Source organism: Molothrus aeneus, chromosome 8 (assembly GCF_037042795.1).
Source record: "Molothrus aeneus isolate 106 chromosome 8, BPBGC_Maene_1.0, whole genome shotgun sequence".
Lineage (NCBI taxonomy): Eukaryota > Metazoa > Chordata > Aves > Passeriformes > Icteridae > Molothrus > Molothrus aeneus.
In genome coordinates, this window is record NC_089653.1 from 7,382,663 (window position 1) to 7,406,166 (window position 23,504).

The 23,504-nt window shown below is 42.2% G+C and overlaps 1 protein-coding gene across 1 annotated transcript in view; it reads left to right on the forward strand.

Moving 5' to 3' along the window:
* The window catches only part of ANK3 (ankyrin 3), a 192,890-nt gene that overhangs the window by 71,569 nt on the left and 97,817 nt on the right, over positions 1 to 23,504 (forward strand). The window contains exons 8-15 of the mRNA XM_066555067.1: positions 3,183 to 3,281; positions 10,396 to 10,494; positions 14,979 to 15,176; positions 16,925 to 17,023; positions 18,692 to 18,790; positions 20,028 to 20,126; positions 22,181 to 22,378; positions 22,868 to 22,966. Of these exons, the coding sequence (XP_066411164.1) occupies positions 3,183 to 3,281; positions 10,396 to 10,494; positions 14,979 to 15,176; positions 16,925 to 17,023; positions 18,692 to 18,790; positions 20,028 to 20,126; positions 22,181 to 22,378; positions 22,868 to 22,966 (990 nt within the window). The remainder of the gene's footprint in view (positions 1 to 3,182; positions 3,282 to 10,395; positions 10,495 to 14,978; positions 15,177 to 16,924; positions 17,024 to 18,691; positions 18,791 to 20,027; positions 20,127 to 22,180; positions 22,379 to 22,867; positions 22,967 to 23,504) is intronic.

The following is a 23,504-nucleotide window of genomic DNA, read 5'->3' on the forward strand; positions in this document are numbered from 1 at the left end:
AACTCCATTTTGAGTTCCTTGCTTTACATTTTGTCATCAGAAGAATTAATGATGGTGTTGTCTGAGGTTTTTTCACTTCTCAGTTTGTGATCTTAATTGTGAGGTGAGAGATGGAGAAGGACCATACATATGAAACTTCTAGCTGTGATTCTTTAAGACTTGGTACAGCAGAGTATTGACCAAAGCCAAGTTTCTTGGCCTGAACATCAGTGTGCAATTATTCAAGCATTCAAATAATGCATCTCTTCCTTCATCTGTTTGGAGTCAGAACTCTCAGCCAGCTGAATTATTACTTAGCATTCTTTGCTACCAGTAAAAGCTTAAATAGCTAAACAGCAAAATTAAATTCTAATAAAGACTTGCCCCCCCCTTTTTCCCCCCCTTCTTTTCCTCACAGTGTTTTCCTGAGATGTTAAGGGTGAAAAAGGTTAAAAGTGTTTTTAATTATTCATTCCTTTATTTTTTTTATGAACTGCCTGATCAGGTTAGTAAAGTACAACAAAAAACTGCAAACTACTGCCAGGGAAATGAATGCTCTTTCCTAGGAAAGAGAAGCTCTTTGGTCATCCATAAGGATAAATATTACACTGGACATATAGAAATTAATTGATTCCTCCTGCTCCATTAATTATTTCTGGGAAGCTGTGTGTAGTTGGTTTTTCCTCACAAAACTTTTCTGGAGTAATCACATTCTTTGTCCATCCATCTCTTTGTAATGTGAACTTGCTGACTATTTTCAATCAAAAGTAACTCCAGGTTTCAAGATGCTGAAGACATTAAATTTATATGTTTTTTGTCAAGACAGGTGATCCCATAGAGCAAAGATGGATTCCTGGCTCCTGAGCTTAGCCCTTATTCAGTGCTGGAGAATTTCCTCACATTTCCAGCCAGCATGATCACGCCTGTCAGAAGCTGGGAGAGAAATATGCTGTCCTAATAGTTTTGGTAGCAATCCAGAAATCTGAATGTCATTTGAACAGGACTTGGTTTTGAACATGAAAGTGGATGTTTTTCATTTTTTCATCAGTGCAAGGAAACAGTGTCACCTAACCCTTAATTGCTAAGAAGTCATCTCTCCTAGTTCTGAGCTGTGTGTTTGCCAGCGCTCATCCCTCTATTCCAGAATCCACTCTGCTCCATTCATGGCAGCAGGAGCTTTGACTGGCAAATAATTAGATCCAAAGTGAGCGTTCTTGTGTGGTTATGCCCTCCCTTGTGCTGCACTAGATTCAGCTTAGTGTTGAGATGAATGAGTAGCAGACTTCTAACAGGTGTTTGTCTTTCCTTTTGTAATGCTGTCCCTTCCTCCTCCATTTCTTTCTTGATGCTTGGAAAATGCTTTTTTTCTTGTCTGTGTATGAGGCAGTAAATTCTTAGTACTAAATTATTTTGATGTATTAACAGGGCACTAGGATCTGTTAGGCTGAGTTAACCTCTTTACCCTTTAACATCAGCAAGTAGAAAAAGGTGTTTCTTTAATCTAAATTACCTGCAGTACTCTTTACTTGAAGACAAAAGTTATTTCCTTTACCATTTTTTCCTCAGGAAAGTAGAATTCATCTCTCTCTCCCTCTGACCTCAGTAACATCTTTCCTTCTGGGAAGAGAAAAAAAGCAGAAAGTATCTCCACATAATTGTTTCTCTCCTTTTTTTCCTCTCCTTTTTGTGACTGCTACAGTAATGTAGTGACCTCCTATTATATCCAGTGTCAGCTCCCAGTCAAATAGAATTAACTCTTTTTTTCAAAACCATTTCACAGAAAATTTGAGTGATCGCACAGTTTTACCTCCCTGAAAGGACCAGACATGATGCACTTTCTGTTTAATGTGCTAAGCATCTTCTTGCTTTACTTTGCTTTTTAAAGGAATGAGAAGCTACCCTCGCACAGTCATCACTTTGATCCTCTAATGATCATGAATATTGTAGAAAGGATCTCTGTCATTTAACCTTGCTAACATGTATTTTACCTCTCAGATAACATTAATTAGTACTTTCTAGTAGCTGTGAATTTGCTTCATAGTGAAATTTTGTGTAAATGAAAATGTAGCAGCTGCATGAGGTACTTGGTGTTATGATTAGGCTGTGAGTCAGCTTGTCACAGCTTAGAGGGGATCTTTTCCTGATGCTGGCTCTCCATCACTGCACTCACCTGTGCTGCTGAAGGCTCTGTTAGCCAGGTCAGACAGCAATACCCCTCCCTGCTGCTCAGGGTGCCTTTGATCCAGCCAGCCACAGGACACTGTGTGTGCTGCTTTCTGCTGGGTGCCAGGGCTGCTGTCCTACACAGCCAGCTGTTTGTGCTGCCCCCAACACTCAGGAACACATCCTTTACAATTCTCTGTGTCTGCATACCCTAGCTGCGTGCTCTGTTTAGATCCTTTTATTTTTCCTTGGCTCCATATGATCAGATACACACAGGATGTGGCCTTCATAGGGCACGAGATAAAGGAGTCAGCAGAGCATGAAGAGACGTCCTGGCTGCATCTTGTTGAGGAGTGCTGCCTGTGTGTGCTCACAGTGGCTTATGTAACTGTCCTGGATGTGCAGCATCCCTGCCTGTGCCAGCCTGCCAGGCACACTCAGGGAAGCACACACACTTCTCTGCAGCCCCACTTCCTGCACGGTGTTACACCATTAGAGGAGCAAATTGAGGAGGCAAAATTAATGGTGGAACTGAAATGAAGGTGCTTGCCAGGCTTTCAGGGTTTGCTGGTAATGTTCAGAAATAAGTAATGCTGGCCTCTCATAATTTTTGTATGAGATCTGCAGATATAATGGTTTTGTTTATTTTTCAATGGCTCCTACAAGGCCGGTGAAGTTGAGGTATGAATCCTTATCATACAGGCTCATAAACAACCACAGCTGGATTAAATTGCTAAGATTCAGTAAAATTGTATAAGTTCAACCCTTAAGCAAAAGTTGTGAGCTGAGGCACAATCATGTCATCTTATAACTCTAGCAACAATTTGACTTTTGTCTTCACTGTGTGTATGTTGAGATATAAGGCCAGTAATTCACATGTGAAGTTGAGCACAGCTTCCCTTTGCTTTCATGCTCCCAGGGAAACAAACTGTGTTATGGTTTAGCAAATTGGGCATAATTCATTCTGTGAGCAAACCAAAAATGGAATTCCTGAAAGACAGATATATGCATATTTATTTTCATGTTGTTTTCTTCCACAGAATGATATCACACCGTTGCACGTTGCATCAAAAAGGGGAAATGCAAATATGGTCAAACTCCTACTTGATCGAGGAGCTAAAATTGATGCCAAAACAAGGGTAAGCTCAAGTGTGAGTGCTGTGAGTGGCTGTGTGGAATGACCGCCTCTGACCTGTGTGATGCTGTAGAGCTTAAATCATTCATCTTCCCAGGAGGCTGCTACAGCTGCACTGCATTTATTTTTAATGAAATTATTGCAGTAGGACACTAACATTTAAATCTCTTACAGCAGTGTGTGAAACACCAAGGATGGCAAAGCTCAGAGCCAACCATTTTCCATGGTTTTTTTTCCAGAGTTTAATTAGGAGCTGCTTTTATCTGCTTGGGGAGTACAGGTGAATGTACAGGAACATGCTAAAAGATGAGAATTCGAGTCAGATATTTCAGAATTTGAATGCTAGCAGGGTAACTTTGAGCTGCAGTGTGTGTTTGCCTTTCACTATGCACAGGCAGTGTCACAGAGTGTGCTGTGGCTGATGATTCTCCTGCAGCTCAGGCCCTGTGTGGGATTTGTCAGCACATGGGGCAGGCACAGGGATGGTTTCCATCAGGCTGACACCTAACTCAGTGCCCTGAGTGACTTAAAAACCCAATGCATGGGGTTATGTCCAACTGCTGTAGTTAAAACCCAGCCAAGCCAGGGATATTTTATTTACTTGCACAGCAGGAAAAAAAAAAGAAAAAGAGAGAGAAGGAAAAAGTTCAAATGTTTGGAAGTAAATGGGGAATTAGTGGTGCTGTGGGCTGTCAGGGCAGTCTTTGCAACACACTCAAGAGCTGTCCCAGTAACTTCCTGACAATTATCATTTTCTTGACATATTAATTTATCACCTCTACCTTTTCCATTTTGAATTCATCAGTATAAGTTCTACCATTCAGAATCATTCTAAGCAAAGTACATGAATAACCTAAGAATGGTTTTTCTGCAGTTGTTCCTGTATTCACAGGTTTTTGTTTGGTTACTGTAGTGCCTGAGATTTCCTGCAGTGCTTGTTAGGCACATTTGTGTTTTGGTTCTCTGTCGAATTCAGAAACTGGGTCAATTTATTTTGTCATCTCTTCCTTCTCTCCACATGTTGTTCTATTTTACCTTTAGCAGCTGATGATTTATTTCTAAAATGTTTAAGTTCTTTTCTAGTTGGGCAACAACATGGAAGAGATTACTTTTCATGGGTGATGTGGACAGTGGGTATAGTTCCTGGACTGAAATTCCAGCCTTCTCTGTGCCACACAGGGGTACCAGGATAAGGGGTGTGCCTCTGCCTTGTGGTGGCGGAGGGACACTGTTTGATGGTGTGTGACAGATGTGCATTTGGTTAGAGCAGGGAGAAAGGGACTTGGTGGGGGATTAGTTGCTTCCCTCTGCATGTATTTGTATGGCCCACTGCAGTCCAAATCATTAGGGACCAGTATTTTAAATAGTTGGAGTCAAGTTAGTTCTTTCAGTTAGGAAAATTCGTGCTCTGCTTCATTTCCTCTGTCACAAGCTCGGGGTCAGACACTGGGATAATTTATGTAACTAAAAATACAGGCTGGGACGGAAACAGGATCTAGGAAGAGGGCAGAAGCATTAACAGCTCCCGAGCCTGGCACAGCTTCCCACTGAGGCAAAGGCAGCGATGAGCGTGGCTCACGAAGCACTGGTTTGTTTTTCCTGGCTCCCCCAGAGCCTGCCTGCTTCCCCAGGCACCCATCCTCTCCAGAGGCCAGGAGGGGTGTGCCCAGCTCCTGCTGGACGTGTGCCCCAAGGCTGTGGTGCTGGCGCTGGCAGGGGCGGGTGTCCTGCAGTCGGGGCTGGGTGAGGCTGCGCTCCCGGCGGCTCCCGGAGCCTCACACCCCGAAGGGAGAGCACCAGCAGGGCTCAGAAATCAGTACCAAAAGGCTGAGAGGAGTGTGGTGCTGGGTGAAAAAGGGCATTGTTTCAGGAGAGCCTGCCTGGTTCTCATATTCAATAGCAAAGATGAATTGCTCTGAGCTGGCGCAACACATGTTCCTGCTAAATCTCTCCTGTTGTTCCAACCTGACCCAATGTTGTCTTCCAAGGCTGAACAATTAAGATATGTCAACTTTGCAAATATTCCTTTTTTTTCTTTTTAATCACTATTTTTCTTTTCAATGTCCCAGATATAGAATGGCCCTGCAAAAATACAGGCTCTGGTCGTATCCTTTACAACAGCATCACTACTGCTGAATGCATTGAAGGGCAAAGAGCAGCTGAGGCTGTCTTTTCTGATACATGTGTCAAGCCCTGCTTATCAGCTGGATGCCCAGGCAGAGCCCAGCCTTATGTGTTCTGTGAGGGGCAGGTGCTGAATGCACACACAGCTTGATAACAGGTGGGATTTGCATGTGAAAATAAGTGAGTCTCCTAGTGCCATATTTATAAATGTGAGTCCTCTCTCTTTTTTTCTATTTTTTCTAAGAGATTTACAGAATTTTTGTATGTAAGAGATAAGCAGATTTTTTTTCTATTAGGATAGTTTTTTTTGTCTTGGGCATTCTGATACTGTTTAATTCAAAGATTGATTATTGAAGATAAAATACCTCCTTAAAGGAAAATGGCAAAGTTTCTGTACCTTTATGAAAGGATAAAAATAAAATCTTGAGATTTCTGGTTTCTACTGCTCAGGAGTAAACTAAGAAACTCTTAGACCTACCTTTCTCCTGTTTCATGTCTGTATTTCACCTTTAAATGAGAATGCAGAACATACTGTTCTGTGTTGTTGACCAACAGAGCCAGGATTTGCTACTCTGACTCTTAGATGGGACAGATTTATCTATTCAGCTGGCATTTTGTTCCTGCAATCCATCCTCTGTATGGGATATTGGCATACTCTCCACATAATGCTTTTTTTATTGTTCACAAAAAGAATAATTTTATAGATAAATTAACCAAAAGCCTTTCCTGAGCAATAAGTTGAGGTAATGATTTCTTTTCCTTAGTCATTAACATGAGCATTTGCATTTGCTGCTGACAGATGGTCCAGGAAACTGCAGTGCTGAAGTACTGCACAAAAGGTTAACACGAAGGGCTAAATCCTTATCCTGTTTAAATTACTGGAACAGTAATCCAGGAGCTCCCACTTTCTCTGGATTCATTAGGACTGGGATTTGATGAGCACCATTATCCTCTTACACACCTGCACACTGTGTTTGGGACTTGAGAGAACATGTGAGACACATCCCAAAAATTATGTTCAAACTATTTTGAGACTCAGACAAGCCTTTTTTTTTTTTTTCATTTTAGTTCACGCTATGTTGCATTGTTTATTTTAACCAGCTGTTCCTCTTCCCTCTGGTTTTTTTGTGTGTGAGATGTCTAGCAACTGGTATTTGGGGCTGGGTACTGAATTCTTAAGGGTACCCCTCAAGAGCTATGTGCTGCCAGGGCAGCTTTAATCATTCTGGTTTTTAGCCAAGAGTCTGGGCAAAGGCCTGTTAATGCCTCATGTAACATGTTTACTGAATGTTGCCCTAATTATGTTTCTTCTGTCTTCCAGAAAAGACTTTAAAAAAGTAAAATTTAATTAGAGAGGTTGATTAAATTAGCTTGATTTGCTTTGGCTGTCTAATACTGTATATGCCAAAGTGAATTTGTGTCTGAAGCAGGCAGCAAGCAAGTTTTAGCCTGGATTAACAGTAAGTGTTTATAATCTTCATTCTACTGATTTTGCAGCTGAACAACAGGCCCAGCACTCATATCTGCATGAAAACACGTGGGATATGCTCTTTGAAGATGCATCAGATCATGCATAAGCTGCTCCAGAAAACCCACATGTATTAGGATATGAAATAACTGCAGTGGCACTGCCTTGGCATTCTGAGTGTGCTTTGCCCGTGCAGGGAGAGCAAACCTTGTTTGTTGCCCTCTTGCCCAGGAGGGGCCATTTGCAATAGTTTGCCAATGGAGTGAAGAATTCAGGAGAGCTGGAGCATGGAGTGGGACAGAGCCCTGCTGGGCTGAGGGTGTGCATGGAGATAAACCCTGGAGGCAGCAGGAAGGGCTCCCCTGGCAATGTGTGCTGCTCCCTCTGGCCCGGGGGACAGGAGGGCCTGCTGCTCCTGCCAAGGCTGGGGACAGGCTCTGGGGGCTGGCTCAAACTCTGACAAGCTCTTGCTGAATGTTTACATCACATTTCAGTTTTATTGTGCTTGGTTTCATCGCTCTTGGACCAGGTTAGAGGCTGATGCTCACTGGTGTGAGAGCTGTGTCACTGAGGCTGCTGTGGCTTTGGGAGACAGCCCAGGGGATGCCACGATGCAAGGGGAATCCTGAGTGAGCACTGACAGGAAATTGGTAGCTGGGGAGCACAAGGAGGCTGCTCTGTGCTGACCCCACACTGCTCAGGAGTCCCTTAAAGCCATTGTGGTGGTGAGGAAACACACAGCAGCAGGAAGGCTCAGACTCAGGACAGTTTAGAGTCCAGTGTAACAAGATCAGAGAGCTACACAGGTACCTGAGTGTCAACAGGGACCAGAAACAATGCTTAGGTCTCATTTGTGTGTGTTTAAAAGAAAAGCTAAAGCAGGCAGCAGCCCCTGAGATGGGTGTGCAATGCTAATGGGCAGCTTGTACCTAATCATAGCTCCTCCTATTGTCCTCTTGGCTTTGCTGAAGCTGCTCTCAGGCTCTCTGGAGGGATAGATAATACAGATGATATGATTTATCATGTCAGTGCACACTTACAGAGTCCTTAATCTGCAGATTATTGTCATAATCGTTTGTAATGGTTTTTCTGAGTCATTGCAGACTCATATTAAGGCAAGTTTGCTTCCTAATACATGTAATATATTTTATGCTTCACATGGTATAGTCTATGTGAACAGTAAATAAGCAACTAGAAAATCTCCTGACAAAGTCAGTGAAGTCTTGCTGAGCTCATAGCAGTCTGTTTTAATCTTAGAATCTCTTTTTAAAAAAAAGAAGTCTTTCTTATCTGCGTTTAAGATTACCCCTGCACATTTCTTTACCTGCTCTCAGTGTCATGTGCCAATTAACTAAACCAGTGAATAGTGAATTGAAAATACAAAAAAAAAAAAAATCCGTGCTGCTAAATTATCTGTCTTGGAGTGTATTTGCTCTTTGCAGAGGGAGACCTGACATCATGGGAACAATAACTGTAGATCAGCTGTCCTGACAAGCACCTGCATGCATTGTCCTGTTGTGTCACACAACAGTGACACACACCAGTGATGCCTCTGCTGGTAGTGACTGCTGTGTGGCCCAGAATGAGGTGCAGCTGGCCAAGCATGGCTGCTTGCTCCTCCTGAGCCACAGAAACCTTGTCAGCCAGAAGTACCCACAGAGGGGTGGGTGCTGGCAGCACTGGAAGGGTCTAGCCTGGTACAGGAAGATGACCAAATGTGTCTCATTCTCTGTGAGCTAACCATGGTATGTTGGTGAAATGACTTGGGGAGGTGTTAAATCTGGAAAATGGTCTCTAACTTTAGTGCCTGATCTCCTTGAGTATCTGTCTTTGATGTACCTGCAGAATGGGATAATTATAGAAAGTAAAAAGAGTGAACAATTGAATGTGCGTAGTGATCTTCAGCTCTTGCCTACAGGTCTGTAGTTGCCTGGCCTTGCTGGGTTTGATTTTCCTTCCCATACAAGTTTTCCTATTTTTGTGGGTGATATTTTCATATCAAATGTTTGTGTCTGCTCAGTACATGAAATGCCCTCACCTGTGGGAGCTACTGGTATAAGAAATATGCATTACCCATTTTAAATGCTTGTGAAGCTGTGGCAAAACATTTGCAACTCAGCTGAAAAATGCATAATTTGTGGGTTTTGGTATCTTTTCTCTTTGTCTTAAGTGTTTTGAGCAATACATCTTGAATTTGTGTAGTATCATTTTAACAAGATGCACTTCCCAGTACTTTATGGGCTGAAATAGCAGGAAGAAGCAGAAATTACAGTAGAATTGACTTGAGAGGTGTCAGTAAGAACATTGTGGGCCAAGCTGCATTCATCTTGTGGGGAAAAATGACTCCCTGAGTTAAGGGAGTTAAGTCTGAACCAAAATATTTTTTTCATCTATGTCAAAAATATATTCCTTACTTTAAGTGAAAGAACAGGCACAATGAGAACCATGCAAGTTTTAAATGAAAGTAGCAGGAAAAGTTTATCATGAAAATTCCTACTTGTTATCTTCCATAGGTTTATCAGGAGCAGGCAAAAATGTAGAAGCAGGAGAATGTAAGGCTCTCTGAACCACGTCCCCCCTCTCCCTGGCTGCCCTCCACACTTTGCAGGGCTTAAGCTGATATTCCAGTAGAGTGTGGTTTAGGAATTACCAAGGAAGAATAATATTCCACATGAAAAGTATTATTAAAGAGGTACCTTAATAATACTTGCTATCATATGGAAATAGAGGGGCAGTGCATGTTGTGAAGAGAGTATGTGAGAAGGAATTTTAGATAATCCCTTGTATAGAAATGATGTGACATACATATTCTAGACAGTACAACGTAGGTGTTTTAAGAGCAGTAGAAGACACCAGAGAAAAGCCCCTTCCTTTGTGATTTATAAATGGAAAAGCCAAAGTTTCTGAAAACTTTGACATCATTATTTGCAGCAAGCATTAGGATGTTGACTATTACCAAGCCAGCTATTCCAAAAGGGGTATGGGCAGTTTGCCTTGACTCTAGGCCAGTCATTCAGCTGGGGGTCACATAAGCACAGTCTGCACAGAGAGACAGAAGTGAATCCAACATACTTCCATCACCTGGGATTAAGATGCTTTTCTCATCTGCTGCACACTTGTCAAAATCAGTGTAATAAAAAAGTCTGAGGAGGATTTTTTTTCCTCTCAGACTGACTGACTATCCGCTGACTCCGATGCATACTGACAAATGAGAGACCCACTTTTCTCCAAGGCATGCAGGCAAAAAGCACCTGAAGTGCAATCTCATCTTTTTCTTGCATGTGCAATGAGGGCCTGGAAGGAGCCCATTGCATGAACACCAGTGTGATATGGCTATTTACATGTTCAGAAAATCAGAGCCAGAATGTGCTCTCTTGGTTTGAACAAACAGGTTCAAGTGTTCATCTGCAGAAGAGCAGCGCCTTGCAGGAATTAATGAGCCTCCTGGGACATGACAGGCCTCTACTAAAGTGTGCAGGACTTCAGCATGTCTGACACTAATCAGTTATAACTCTGTGTCCCACAGGATGGGCTGACCCCCCTCCACTGTGGAGCAAGAAGTGGCCATGAGCAGGTTGTAGAAATGCTGCTGGATCGTGGTGCCCCTATTCTTTCCAAAACCAAGGTAACTGATCCTCTTTCCTGGTGGGATAATCCTTGCACCTTTTTTTCTTTTTCCTAATGTAATTCTGTATGTCTCATATATTTAAGGGTTTGGCAATAACTTTCCTATTTCTTAGTTATTTAAAGTAACTGTGTGGGAGCTCTCCAAAGTGAATGCCGTATGTAGAGCACGTCTGCATATGTAAAATGTGTTAAATCCAGATATACAAGAAAAGATTTCTGTGCCAACCAAAAAGGCTTGTGTGGCAACCCTATCCCTCAGAATTTCAGTAGCTGAAGAACTCTGTGTCTATCCTGGAATAAATACACAGTGATTACAATAAATCTTCAGCTTGTACCAATTTACCCTAAGGCTAGAGAAGAGACAAGAGATAAAAATAGAGCAATGTCCCTTTGCAGAGACAGCTCATATTTCCTAAGGACTTAGCCTGATTACCAGATTCTCTCCTTTCTGTCTCTCTACAGTTTATCATGCAAAATTTTTCCTGGTAATTTCAAATCACCTGTGCCAGGGTGCACAGATTGCTTTAGACCCAAGGGCTGGCATTAAAGGAAGCACTTGCCAGAACTCTGCAGGCAGTGGTCTCTGCTGTGCTGTTGGTGCTGATTTCAAATCTCAGAGCAGCAGCCTGCTTTGCACCACTGCAATCCATGGCTTCCCCATTCAGGGATGACATTTGGGCTGTGCAGTTTGTTGAGGTTCTTTCCAAAGATAACCTTCCACTACATGTTTTTTTTTCCCTTAGTCCGTAACCAATGTGTTTCAGCAGCATTCCTGTTCCGTTGTTATTTCTTTTCTCTCTCTGTCATCCTGTCCTATTCTGTCTCAGCACCCTTCTATATTCTGCTTTTCTCCTCCCTCCTTTTTTCCCCCCCTTTACTGGATTATATTTAGCATTTGTTTGGGGACGTTGGCACCACTTTCCTCTGCTCAGTGAGTCACTGGCAAGGGCTGTCATGGGTAATCTGACAGACACTTTTCACCCATCCTCTGCATGTGGGATTTCCATGGGCTCCCACAGCCCTAGCTTGCAAACTCCATGAGCAGGGGAGAACCACAAGGGGCTGTCTAGGAACCCTTTGGGCCACATCTGCCACTCCTGGAGCCTGAAGTTCATACTCCAGGGAGAAAGGCTCTTCCACCCTCTTGGAAAGCTCTTTTTATCACTTAAAGGAAAAAACAAACAAACAAAACAAAACAACCACCAAACAAAACCACCAACCAAACAAAAAACCCTGCAATAACAACAAACCAAAGGACACCCACATAAACATACACCAAATTTCTTCCATTTCCAGCATTGTAAATGAAAATCTCTCCTAAGGAATTACATTTCTCTGTTGAGTGGATGTTGTATTTTCAGGTGTTACCCCTAAACTTAAGCTGCTGTTCCAGGACTGTAGGTTTTGAATTTGTTGCTCTTCCTGAGCAGACTCACAGAGCCTAGCCCAGAGTTCACTAGACAAAATCAGGCAGATTACAAGGGATAGTGGGTTAGAAATTGCCTAAGGCTGAGAGGCAGACTGAATGTTGATCTGCACAGGCTTATATAAACAACTTCTGCAAAATAAGAGCCTCCTCTGGAAGAGGGAAAGCTCTTACATGTTAAAAAGTGAACAGAAGAAAGTGCAGAGCTTCCTGCATTTCCTTCTGATGTGTTAATTTTGCCACTTTCAGAAGGTGAGCTAGGAAGTAGCTCTGAATGGCATAAATGAATTCATTCATTTGGCACTAAACTGCAGTACCATCCTCTGCAAAAATAAGTGGCTCCATTCTCTTCAAATTAAGTCATATATTATTGGAAATAGGACACATCTTTGAAAGAATTTGAACTTCACAAAGTTTTCTCATGTTATATAAAACTCTTTCAGAATAATAACCAGGCTGCAGTTTGATAGCTATTTCCTGCTAGAGATGGTTTAGTGTAGTGCTGACCCTTTTTTGCACTGGAAGAACCTTAGATTTATTTTCAGGGAAGGTGATGACCTAATGGATTATATGGGGGTTTCTATAGGCAAAATGAAAAGGGAATTCTAGTCCTGAACATGCCAATGATTTTGGATGCAAGATATTACATCCCTGTCAATAAAGGTCCATCTTTTTAAAATTACTCCACACTTCTTTGGCTCTTTGTCCATTTTCTTTTTCTTTTTTCTTGCCCTAAAGCTAATGCCACCCAGCTACAAAATAAGCTCAGAAATTTTATGTTTATCTAGTCAGACAGGTGATACTTTTTTTCCTCTCTGTGGTCCTGTCTTCTTCTGAGGTTTTTTTATTTGGTTGTTTTAAGGTAAGGTGTGACCTTATGGTCCTTAATGGTCAATATCTTTGATTAATCTTGACCTTCTTTCCCTTTAATATTTTCTTGGCAATCTTTAAAAAAACAGTAATGTAAGAGTATTTATAAAGTGGCTCCATCCTAAAGTGCCAGATCACTTCTTAGGGTTGTTGTGTCTCTCAAGAAGGATATGGGCCTGGAGAACACCCTTACATGTAATATTTTTATTTTGAATGTGGCATTGAAATATTGACTTGTGTAAGGTTATACAGTATCATCAACTGCAACAGAACTAGGCCTGGTTTAGGGTATAACAAAAGAAAATTCTCCAATTTTATTTTTGTCTTTTTTTTCTTCTTTAGCATCCAGTCTTGTCTCTTACTTTTCTGCCTGAGGTCTGGCTAGCTGCTGCGCTTCTCACATCCATGACAGATTTTTATCAAGTATTTTGCTGACTTTTCAAATTGGCTCTGTTTCTTCCTTTCTTTTCCATCCATGTCAGTCTTTTTGATACAAGTCTCTCCTATGAGAGAGTCCCATATCAACTTCTCAATCTCTTACTCCATTAATAAGTCATGGAGTAAGAGATTGAGTTTATGGTTTATTGGCTGTTACTGTGAAGAACGGCACTTTTCACCCGAAGGATCTTTCTTATAAAAATGGAGCAGGATGGTGTTTAAAGTTTCATGATTTTTTTACTCTCACCTCTAAAGCATCATCAGTTATAAACTGTTCCCAGGAGGACTTGGTGACCAAGGGAAATTAATCTTTTTTGTTCTACTGTTAACTACACTAGAAGACAGTGAAAACATTTAAAATGCCTTGCTTGTATGAAGCTTCCATGCAGCTAATTGCTGTAGTAGCCTTTGGGAATGGGAGAGAGGCTTATCCAAGCCAACATAAATCACAAGTGAGATGCCCATGAGATAATCTTACTTGAAAGATGTTACTGTGTCCGAGAGTGTCTGTGTCTCAGCACTGCCAGTAAACTGCTCCTCAGCTCTGACAGGATTCACCTGTTTGCTTTCACCATCCTGCCTCCATCTCGATTTGAAGTATTGCTCCACGGCGTATTTCTGCCTTTCTTTGGAGTTCTGGCTGTTACCACATGGCCGAGGGAAGGGTCTGTGTCAGAGCCCGAGGTCCCGGCTGGTTTTGCCTTTGCTGGCTGCGGTCACACGAGGGCACTGCGCCTGTGAGCAAAGGTTTGTGTTTCCCGATGCAGACACAGTGTGCTGGCAGTCACTTACAGCTTATAAACCATTGTGTGCTGCTACAAGAATAGATTCTGCACTCAAAACTAAATTTGGCATCAGAAGAATCGAGTTAAAAAAGCCCCTACAGCTGGAAGGAGGAGCTATGTACTGCTGCTAACAAAGGCTCTTTCCTTCTGGTGTATATTTTTAATCTTTCATCATGAAATAGTGTCAGTCCTTTCAATTTTTGAGAATTTTCTCTCGTGGTTTTATTCTGTAAATATAATATATTTTGGCAGCTTGTTCACTATTTTAAACATGGCAAGACACAATTCACTGGTGCATGAGTCTCTCTCAGGTGTTTCCCTGGTGGGACAGCTTTACCACTGCTGCTGGTAGGTCACAGCATGGAGGTTTTATTCAGAGATTGTTAGCCCAGTTGAAACTTCTGGTGTTTTACCTATGTGGACTGGGAAGAATGGTCTCCAGAGCTGGACAATGTGGTGTAAGCATGTGTACAACCCAAATTCAGGAAAACACAAGTGGAGGGATGAAGGAAGGCTGTAGTGTTCACTGAGGGATGCTCTGACCTGTGCTGTCATGCCTGGTTTATACAGGCCACGTTTAGAGTGGTGAGTTTAACTCAGCTTTAAAAACAAGCAAATTCCCTGGCTGGGGTGTTAAAAGTCACAAAGTGCTGTTCCTCATGTAACTCATGTAAATTGAGCAGCTTGTCTGAGACATGCTGGTGGAAGGAAGCTGCATTTAGAGCATGGCTGGCATGTTATGACAGTTTTTCAATGTGGGGCTGCTTACAAACTCTTACCAAATAAGCTCCAAATTCTGGAGTAAGAACCCCCATCCTTACACTGAACATTTTAGTGTTTATTTTGGGTTCTCTCCGAGCTTGTAAAATTCTTCATACAACAAACACTCCCAAGAACGGCGCGGAGGAGTTTCCCTTCTCTGAGCATCCTCTAACCCATCCTGCTGGGTCTCTCTGTTGGCAGAATGGCTTGTCTCCATTGCACATGGCAACACAAGGGGATCATCTAAACTGTGTGCAGCTCCTGATCCAGCACAACGTGCCTGTGGACGATGTCACCAATGACTACCTGACTGCGCTGCATGTTGCTGCCCACTGTGGCCACTACAAAGTCGCCAAGGTTCTCTTGGACAAGAAAGCTAATCCTAATGCCAAAGCACTGGTGAGTACACAGCAGGGCGCTGTTCACAGCCAAACATTCCTGCAAAGTTGTGCTGGGACTTCCTGGGAGATGTTTTCTGCCTGCTGATGGCTGACAGAGAGGATGGGCTGTTATTGCCACAGCCCAAGAACAAACGCTGGAGGTTCAAAGTGTTGATAATGTACCCTGCAATCAGAGAAGACCTTTGCTTGCAGACAGTCAGCAGTGATTTATGAATTTCTAGTGTAACTAGAGCACTTTTGCCTCCTGGCAGGTTTTTATGATTATGAGAAGATGAAAGAGCTGCAGACATAACTGCTGTAGTTTTTGGTATGGAGAGAATCCTTATTTTCCAAGTGTTTGTACACAGAAAATAATCAGTGACGTTTAAAACTGAGGGAATTTTTATAAGTTCTCAGTGATGTGAAACAGTGAAAGGTAGGAATGAGTTGCATAATGAGTGTTTGTGGTATTCCATGTCAATGGAGTCATATGCCTTTCTGCTTTAGAAACAACTTCAGCAGCAAAATACATTAGTGCAATTAAACTGCATACAAACAGAATACATTAATGCCTTTTGTTCAAATTGCAATCTCAGTCCATTCTATTTAAAATGTCTCTTTGATTTGTTCTTCAAGAACTGTTCCAAACAAATTTACATTCTGACATGAATTGGGTTGATTGGTCTCACAGCCTGATGCTAACTCATTCAGCTCCTGAAATGTTTTGTGAGCTCCTGAAACCCTCTCGAGCCAGGTGGGATTGACTCTCTTGGAGGCAGCACAGGCTCCACAGGTTTCCTTCCCTCAGCTCCTGTGCTTTTTGTGGCAGACCAGCCTGCATTCAGGTGTCTGTGGTCAAGCTGTTAGGATATATGGAGCACAGCTGAGCTCCCCCTGGGCATTGTGCACTGCCAAGGAGAGGGGTGGGAGCTGCTACACTGGAGCAGACAATGACATGGACCTCACATCAGGAAAACAATATTCTTTACTATATGGCAGGTAAAAAAGGATAACTTTGATCAGATCTGAGGGACCAGCTCTGCTAGTTGTTTTCAGAATGTTCTGCAAAGGCTCTTTTGTACTGAGCAGCGTTCAGTGCTCTGCATTCAGTGCTCTGATGTTGCTGTACCAATCGTGGTAGTTCTGGACAGCCTATTTTCCTGATTTACTTTTTTTTCTGTGGTATCATCTCACACTAAATAAAATGGCAGTTCTAATGTTCAGCCCACTGCACACATCTTTTTTAAAGGAAGGGGTGAAATACTTCTAGTTGCAGTAAGCTGACAGAGAATGAATGGAAAACAAACAAACAAAGAAAACAAGTAGTAAAAATAGTTTAGAAGATGTAAATTCCAGAGCCTGTAAAATGTAAAGTGCTTTTTTTACCAGCAGTTCTAAAAGGTTGAAAGAAAATCAACCAAAAAAACCCACCCCAAATTCCCCAAAACCTCCAGCAGAAAACCCTAGCCAGGTAAAAGTGAATATGGTAAGCAAAAAAGAAGGGTTTGACAGTTTTGCATGACTTGAGATTTTTAAAAATAGATTAATTATTGGAGTGGGCAATATATTTCATAATTAAAACTGGATATATGAAATAGATCTTTATCTTCAAAATATTTACTTTCTATTACATGAAAAATGTAGTAATGCCAAAATAAATTTGGGAGCTGTTCCTTTAAAACAGAAAAATCTATTTTGTGAATTCCATACCCAGTTCTATTTTTTAACTACATGAGGGCATCAAAAAGTGTGTTCTCTCATTTCCAGAATGGTTTCACACCTCTTCACATTGCCTGCAAGAAGAACAGAATAAAAGTAATGGAACTACTTCTAAAGCACGGTGCATCAATTCAAGCTGTAACTGAGGTAAGAAATGGTCTTTCCATGCTTGTCTTTGCTTTTCTTACAAAATTCATTGCCTCTGTATTGATTAATATTTCAGTATTTCTGAAAGAGCATGGGCCAATTAAGTCAACGATTATTTTCAACTAGATATTATGAGATATAAAACTGATCAATAAATCACAAATCACAAACAACTGATAGATGTTGGGATTACAGTGAGAAAAACAAGTGAAATGTAACAGAAGAACTTCCTAAAATCCACCATTTCTGCCAGTTTTCTTTCTGTAATTCAAGATCTTAAGGATGAAATTTGCTCTGCTACAGACATCAAGGTGAAGACTATGCTTCGCTCAAGTCCTGTTTTAAAAGGTGGTTTAGTTCAGACCTTTTTTTGGCTTTCCACAAAGAAGTTCTGTTCTCCCAAGATCATAGGGCATCACAAATCAGCTAGACAGAAATCAATAAGCTGTCACTTCAGTCAGCATGAGATAGTCTGCACCCAGACTAATTGTTCTTGGAACAATTCTGAGATTGATTAAGTACCTATGGGAATTTTTATCTCCATGCATGTATATTGTACCAAGTTAGGAGTGGAGCAAAGATCACATGTGTGACCACAGTGGAATGGCCCATGTTAGAAAATGACAGTTAATTCCATGGATTAAACAAGGTGCAATGGGGAATAGTTCATCTCCACAAAATGGAGTTTGATTTCATGTGTGTGGGGTTGTTCTAATTATGCAGCAGCAAACCATACAGATCCCTTCCTGGCTTGCTTGAGGGAGAAGAGTCTGCCCTGGCTGCAGTTCATGTAGCTCCAGACTAGTGTTTAAAAACTTTTAAAAGCATTTACTAAATTGTTTGAAACAGGTAAAAGAATTAACACACTTGGCCAGTTATTCTGCCTTTCTGCTCATGTTTGCTGTTTTGCATGACAAAGGAAGAAAAGTGCTTTCCTCACTTCTGCTTTCTGGGACTTGTACATATCTGTGGGGAAGCTGCCTAAATCATGGGGATTTCCAGAGCTCCACTGAGCCTTCTCCTGCTCTTGGTGGCCAAAGGCCCTTCTGGAGGCTCTGGCTTACTCTTGGTGCAGCTGTGCAGAAGCAGCTGTGAGGAGGCTTTAGGGTGATTCCACGTGGGGAAATATTAACTGCTGATTGGATTTTTAAAGCAAAGTCCTTGAGGTCATGCCCTGCTGAGTGACTGCTCCCTTTTTTTTCCCCTCTCCTCCTCTCTCCCTCTCTTTCTCTCCAGTTGGGCTCTCATATCCTGTGTAAGGGAAGTGGTGCAGATTCATGATGGTGATCTTTTTTGCACAACCTGAATGTTTCAGAAAGCCTTGCCTTTGTGGCAAGAATGCTTCTATATATTCTTTTTCATGTTCCAAGACAATATTTAGCAAATGCCTAATCTTAATTTTGCTTAGCTATGGTTGATTTTGTTGATGAAGAACTACTGAATTCCTAGAACATTTATATATTTGCTCACTAAGCACACTCATAGGTGTTCCCAATTCTGTGTGCCCTTTCATTTAAGCACATGTATGTGGTTTTAGGAAGATAAAACCCTCTCAGAAGAGCAAGCAGCTGGGTTTACTCGCTTTAGAAAAATTTATGTTTTTTCCATGATGTCTTGTAAAGGTATGTGGAAATAAGCATTTTAATTGACCTTTGGTCTGTTTTTCAGTCGGGCCTAACTCCAATCCATGTTGCTGCCTTCATGGGACATGTAAATATTGTATCACAGCTAATGCATCATGGAGCATCCCCCAACACTACCAATGTGGTGAGTCACAGGCTTCCTTTCAGCAAGGCAGGACTGGGAATGAATGTGTGATAATATCTGGGAGCAGTACTGGGATGGAGTGCCTAATTCTGCTGTCCACCACCCACCTCCAGAGCACCTGTGGCTTGTGCTGGAGTCATGGCCAAGTGCAGCCTGCTGACTCCTACCTGGGAGATGCTTGGCAGGTTGAGGAAATGTCCAAGGGGGCTGACCCTAAGCAGGCTCTAATCTCTTGATTTTCTGAAGTAAAGAATGAGAACATACTGTAGCTTCTCAGTTGTAATTTTTGAGATCTGTGCTTGACTGTTGAGCGCTGTTTTCCCAAGACCCTGGGGGTCTGCCATGTAAGGCAAATTCAACAGATTGCAGCAGATTGTGGGGACATATTGCCTGTGTCCATCCAGCCTCCTCTGCTGGCTGCGTGCTGCATGCCCCAAGGCTCCCAGGGCATGTGTAAAAACTGAACTTGCTCTTGGATGGGTGTGTGAAAATTGGGAAGTGGAAGAGAAGCAGAAGCATGTTGATCCTCTTTATCAGTTTGGCCTCCTTTTCACTTTCCATACACAGGTGCAGCTAGGGGACAATATTTTGTAAAAGTCTTCACCTGCTGATTCTATTAAATTGTGTAAAAATGCAGCACCTTTTGTTAATTAGCAGATGTTTGTACTTAAAGACACATTGATAACCAAAAAGGTAGAAACCACTTTTCCCTCCTGAGTTGTTCTAGTCTCCTTGGATTTGTCTTTCATTAAGTCCATGAAACCTTAGATGAATGTATTCAGTAATGATTTTTTTTTCCTTCTTGTTCAGTTGCTTCAGTGCTTGTCAGATAACAAATGATAGTAGAGGCATAAGGCATTACAGAAGGAAAGCCAAATATATGTGTGCCTGAATATGCAAAATTTGAAATACATTTTTTACTAAATTCAGGATATATTTTTAAACATTGCTAATAAAATACTAGTAATATAAAAATTGCACTGTCTCTTTTCAGCAAAAAAATAATGACAAAGGCATACTGAGGTTGGGAAACTGACCCTGCAATAAATTGCTTTGCAGCACACAGTGTCAGGTCGAATACTGATTTAATCCTGCATCTTACAGACAGCTGCAGCAGAGTTGTCTAGTGGAAATCATTCTGAGCTGGGTCCCTGGTATTTCTGTGTTTATGAAGCACGCTGGTGTTTGTTCTCCCTGCAGTGTGTCTGACTCTGTTCTGTCTTTGCTCTGTGTGCAGAGAGGAGAGACAGCGCTGCACATGGCAGCCAGGGCTGGCCAGACCGAGGTCGTCAGGTACCTGGTACAGAACGGAGCCCAGGTGGAGGCCAAAGCCAAGGTGAGGACATGGCCCAGGTGGAACAAACCTACATGATCCATGCTGGGCAAAGCAAGGACTCACCTTCATCTTGGCTGTGCCCTTCTGCATGAGGAAGAGGTGAAGCCAAACCTTTGTGGTGCCCACTGATATTTTGTTATGTACCCTCCTACTGTAGCCACGAGTGATCTGTAAGAGACAAGGCAGAAGATGTCAGGTTGATGCCATCCCAGTTTTTAATATAAATTATCATGGGTTTGAAGAGTTTTGTTTTGAAGTGGGATTTGAGGAGGGAGAAGAGTTCCTCAAATCTGCTTTTATTTCAGCAGAACTGGAAACCCTCGGCTTCTGGTGTCTCCTGTCACGTCCCTAAAGCAGCAGCCTATATATATGTAAAAATAGTTAGACTTCTAAAGAACACCACCTAAAGGCAGGAGGCACAGTGAGGGGATGTAGCAGAGGGCTGGAAAGAAGGAACAGATCCTATAGAAACAATTGCAGTTGAGGAAGATAAGGGTGGAGGAAAAAGAAATAGTCAAGAGGCATGAAGGAACACGCAAAATTAGGAAATCAAAAGAGTTCCAGGAAACAGGCAGGGCCAGGAGATAAATGGGTGTAATAAATAGCAGTCTTAATAGGTAAACTCAGGAAATATTTTTTCCCCAAATGGTCATAAAATGGATGTAGCCTAAAAAAAAACCAAACTATTTTTCATTGTGAAATTATCTGTGAATTGGGTCACAAGGAAGTTTGCTGTTGAGATTATCTACTTATAAGGAACTCTGACTAAATATTTCTAGCTGATACACTTCTGCAAGGAGCCTGACAATAGAACTGATTCATGTGGTTTGTAAATCTCCAAAGACAATCTTGAAGTGAACGGCTTGTGCTCAGAAGCAGTCATGCAAATATTTTCTGAGTAAATTCACAGAATGATTTAATTTGTGCAAACTGCCATTGCCTGTGATCAGTTTGTTATCATAAATAACAACTAAATGCAAGCAGTAGATTATACACCAGTGCTAACATCAGCTGTGAGAAATTTGTAGGAAAAAGGCACAAACTGGGATCATTTAAGAACCACAAAGATGCTCCCCCAGTCTCAGGGGAGAATTGCCCTGCAGAGGAGCAGCATGTGTATCCTGGCATGCTCCCATCCTAAATTCAGAGGTGTAAAATCACTCTTGTAGGATGGGCATGGGCAGAAGTCTCCCTTGCAGAGAACAGCCCAGAACTGCAGGACAGTTCTCAAAAGGTAGGAAATTCAGCAGGGGAAAATGGGGATCAAAAGATGCTTGGCCACACTGTTGTGATAGTGTGCTTAATCCAAAGATTGTACAGCAGAGAAGGGAAAGGACAAAAATTCAAAAACAAGATAGTGAAGAGGTGAGAAATTACCTCTTAAACGCTCAGAACAAGGTCACAACACCCTAATATTTTCAATTAAGGAAAAGAAATAAACCATGAGCTTCGTGACAGGGAAACACCATACTTAAAACTATTCAGATTATTGTCTTCTGAATGAGAAGTAGAAAGTGACTTTGTTCCACTTTATAGTAGGAAGTGAATTAATTTCTACACCATGTTCTATCATCAATTACACTTATGGAAAATTTAACTGCAAAATTCCAAACAATCATTTACCAGTAAAAAAAGCACAAAAATTATGATACTTCATGCAAGTTTGCAGGTAATAATTGATTAAGCTATTAAATGTAGCTGTGGAGTATAAAAGAGATCAAGATGTGAGGGAACAGAATTATGCACTAGCTTTGTTTTCAGAAAGGCCTGCAAAGCAAAGTGAGGCAAATCCAGATAAGGAAGAAAATTGATCAGTTTATTAACTTTTATGGATTATGTCACTGTCTGGAATATTTTGTGATGCACTAACAGAGAGCAAGGTATCTTTGTGATATGACACAGAGAAAGCCGGTGTGCACCATTCCCTAGCTAAGACCTCAGCAGAATTAACGCTCATGTGCAATTCTGAAAAGTGCCAGAATGTGGGCAAATATTGCCCCCAGTGTGAGGGGCAGTTTTCTCATGCATGTCTGTGTTGTTCCCTGTGTGTTTAGGATGACCAAACCCCGCTGCACATTTCTGCCCGCCTGGGCAAGGCAGACATCGTGCAGCAGCTGCTGCAGCAGGGAGCATCTCCCAATGCAGCCACCACGTCAGGCTACACACCCCTGCACCTCTCTGCACGGGAAGGGCACGAAGATGTGGCTTCTGTTCTTCTGGATCATGGTGCATCTCTGTCTATCATCACCAAGGTGAGCGAGCTGCAGGAGTGGCAGAATCACAGAGCACACCTGCAGCAAGGGCTGCTTGTGAATTAAATGCTGCAGGAGCCATATGCGCATACAGTCTAAGTGTGATCTATGTTTATTAAAAGGGTACAAAGCTTCATGCTTGTACCTCAGGCCCTGATGTTTAACACATCCCAGTGAGCAGACATGAATTTTCTTGGAATGGGAGGAATGCAGGGCAGAAATTCCGGGTGGGTGTTGATAGGCTTGCCCTTGGGTCTTTGGTAGTGTGAAGAAAGGAACAGACTCATCCCCTGTTTAAAGTGCTTTGCCTTGCAAGGGAGGGGCCTCCAGACCCCACAGGGCAGTTGGGAATCTGCAGACTTGCTGCCTGTACTCAGGACTGTGTAAGGGGGTGGATGGAAGCAGCTGCATCCTTGCAGATCAGAGACAAACCTTGTTTGCCCTGAGAAGGAGTGCCCAGGGCTGCTATATTCCTGCTTTCTCTTACAGAAAGGATTTACTCCACTTCATGTGGCTGCAAAGTACGGGAAAATTGAGGTAGCCAACCTCCTCCTTCAGAAGAATGCATCTCCTGATGCTGCTGGAAAGGTAGGACAGAAGAAACCACTGCACAGCAAATATCTCAAATCAGACAATAATTTATTAATGTGCTCCTACTTACTTACCATCACACTAGTATCCACAGCCTCGGTTTAGCTGGAATTGGTTTCATTTGGCATTCCAGTCCCTGCTGGGGCTGCTAAGAGCCAGCAAACTCTTGACAAAGTGACTTTTAATTGTCATTAATTGACAACAAAGTGATGTGCTCTGTGTTCACATCCAGGGGAATGGAGACAAACCATTCCCCTGTGTTCCTACCCAGACTATTTACAGTCCTTATCAGAGTATTTGGGTAGCTGGCTCTGCTTCCCCAGCTCTCGTGATGGGGTAGGGGGCAAAGGCCAATAGGACCTCAAGCTTTCTAAACCAGCCCAGCTTGGATTTTTACAGATCCAAGGGGCAGTTTACTTATCCACTGCAGTAAAAGGAAAATATTGCCAAGGGTGTGACCTCCTTACCCTGGGGCAGCACAGATTTGTGCTTCTCTCTTCATCTTCCCTGGGAAAAGTGAACGGGGCTTTCACAG